Here is a 1,368-nt window from a genome sequence, read left to right as displayed (position 1 = left end):
GAGTGGCTATGTCCTCCTGATTTGTAATGATTCTGTCTCCATCCTTGAGAATGGTCATAGACTTAGAAACTTGCCTAATCTTAGTGACTTTGTGAAAGAAGCTTGTGTTTCTGTCACCATTCATGTGCCAGTTAATTCTAGATTTCTCTTTCCAGAAATCATTTTCCATGTTTAGAGCCTTTAAAAGATTTAACTGAGCATTGCCCTCTTGATCAAGCAAATCATCACTAGGACCATAGCTATTTATGCAAGCTTGGATATTCTCCACATTAGTCATTGAATTTTGGACATTTTGATGAATGTTGCCAAAAACATTCCAGTTCCAAGATTTTAGCTTAGCTTTCAGCCTTTTAAGCTTCTCAGACACAATGAACATAGGGCATCCAACAATGCTATCATTCCAAGCTTCCTCTATCACCCTGGAGCAGTCAGGATGATTCATCCACATTTTGAGGAATCTAAAAGAAGAAGTTCTTTTAGAAATAGAGAGACAACAAGTAAGAAGCAGGGGATGGTGGTCAGAGGAGATCTTAGGGAGAGTGCAACAGGAGACAGAATTCCAAGTAGATAACCAATCATCATTGCACATGCTCCTATCAAGCCTTTTCTCAGTAAGAGCTGATCCTCTTCTTTTATTAGACCATGTGAACTCAGCTCCTCTAGTTTCAAGGTGAACCAAATTTCCCTCCTCAGAAAAAGAGATGAACTCCTTAGAAATGTTGGAGCAGGGCAGCCTAGACCCTCTGCACTCATAGGCACCCCTCACCACATTGAAGTCCCCTATGCAATTCCAAGCACCAACATGTTGTCTCATTAAAGAGATGATGTCTTTCCAAAGGGCCCTCCTTTGAATATAATGACTATGAGCATAAACAGCACATAAGTGCACCAGCTTAGCCTCCATGGTTACAGAAACAGCAATGAGTTGATTAGAAGTGGCAATTACCTGAGGGCTTAAATCCTTATTACAGAGACCCCATAGATTAGGCAAAAGGGTACCTCTTTCATTATAAGCAAAAAACTTGAGATTTAGCTCATCCCAAAACATGTTATTCACATCCTCTCTGGCAATCATTGGTTCAGCAATAAAGACCAGATCAGGCTTATTAGACAAGCATAAGTTCTTTAAAACTAACTTGGTTTTAGAATTACCTATCCCCCTGCCTATCCCCCTACAATTCCAGAAGATGACTTTCATTGATCACTAATGAGGTATCCCCCCTTACGGGTATAGTGAATCTTCTCTGATTGAGTCTTCTTTTTCATCCTTTTTTTTTTAGATTTAGATAGAATTGAAGTGAAGGATCCTTCTTCAATTTGATCCTCAAGGTCATCCTCAGCCCACAACCTTCCAACTATCCTCATATC

General features: G+C 39.8%; 1 protein-coding gene across 1 annotated transcript in view; it reads right to left on the bottom strand.

Annotated features, from left to right (window-relative positions):
• Positions 1-1,075, bottom strand: part of LOC109334017 — a 3,497-nt gene extending 2,422 nt beyond the window's left edge. The window contains exon 1 of the mRNA XM_019569590.1: positions 118-1,075. Within this exon, the coding sequence (XP_019425135.1) occupies positions 118-1,075 (958 nt within the window). The remainder of the gene's footprint in view (positions 1-117) is intronic.

The sequence above is a fragment of the Lupinus angustifolius genome, chromosome LG19, assembly GCF_001865875.1.
Source record: "Lupinus angustifolius cultivar Tanjil chromosome LG19, LupAngTanjil_v1.0, whole genome shotgun sequence".
Lineage (NCBI taxonomy): Eukaryota > Viridiplantae > Streptophyta > Magnoliopsida > Fabales > Fabaceae > Lupinus > Lupinus angustifolius.
This window is presented reverse-complemented; position numbering and strand designations above follow the sequence as displayed.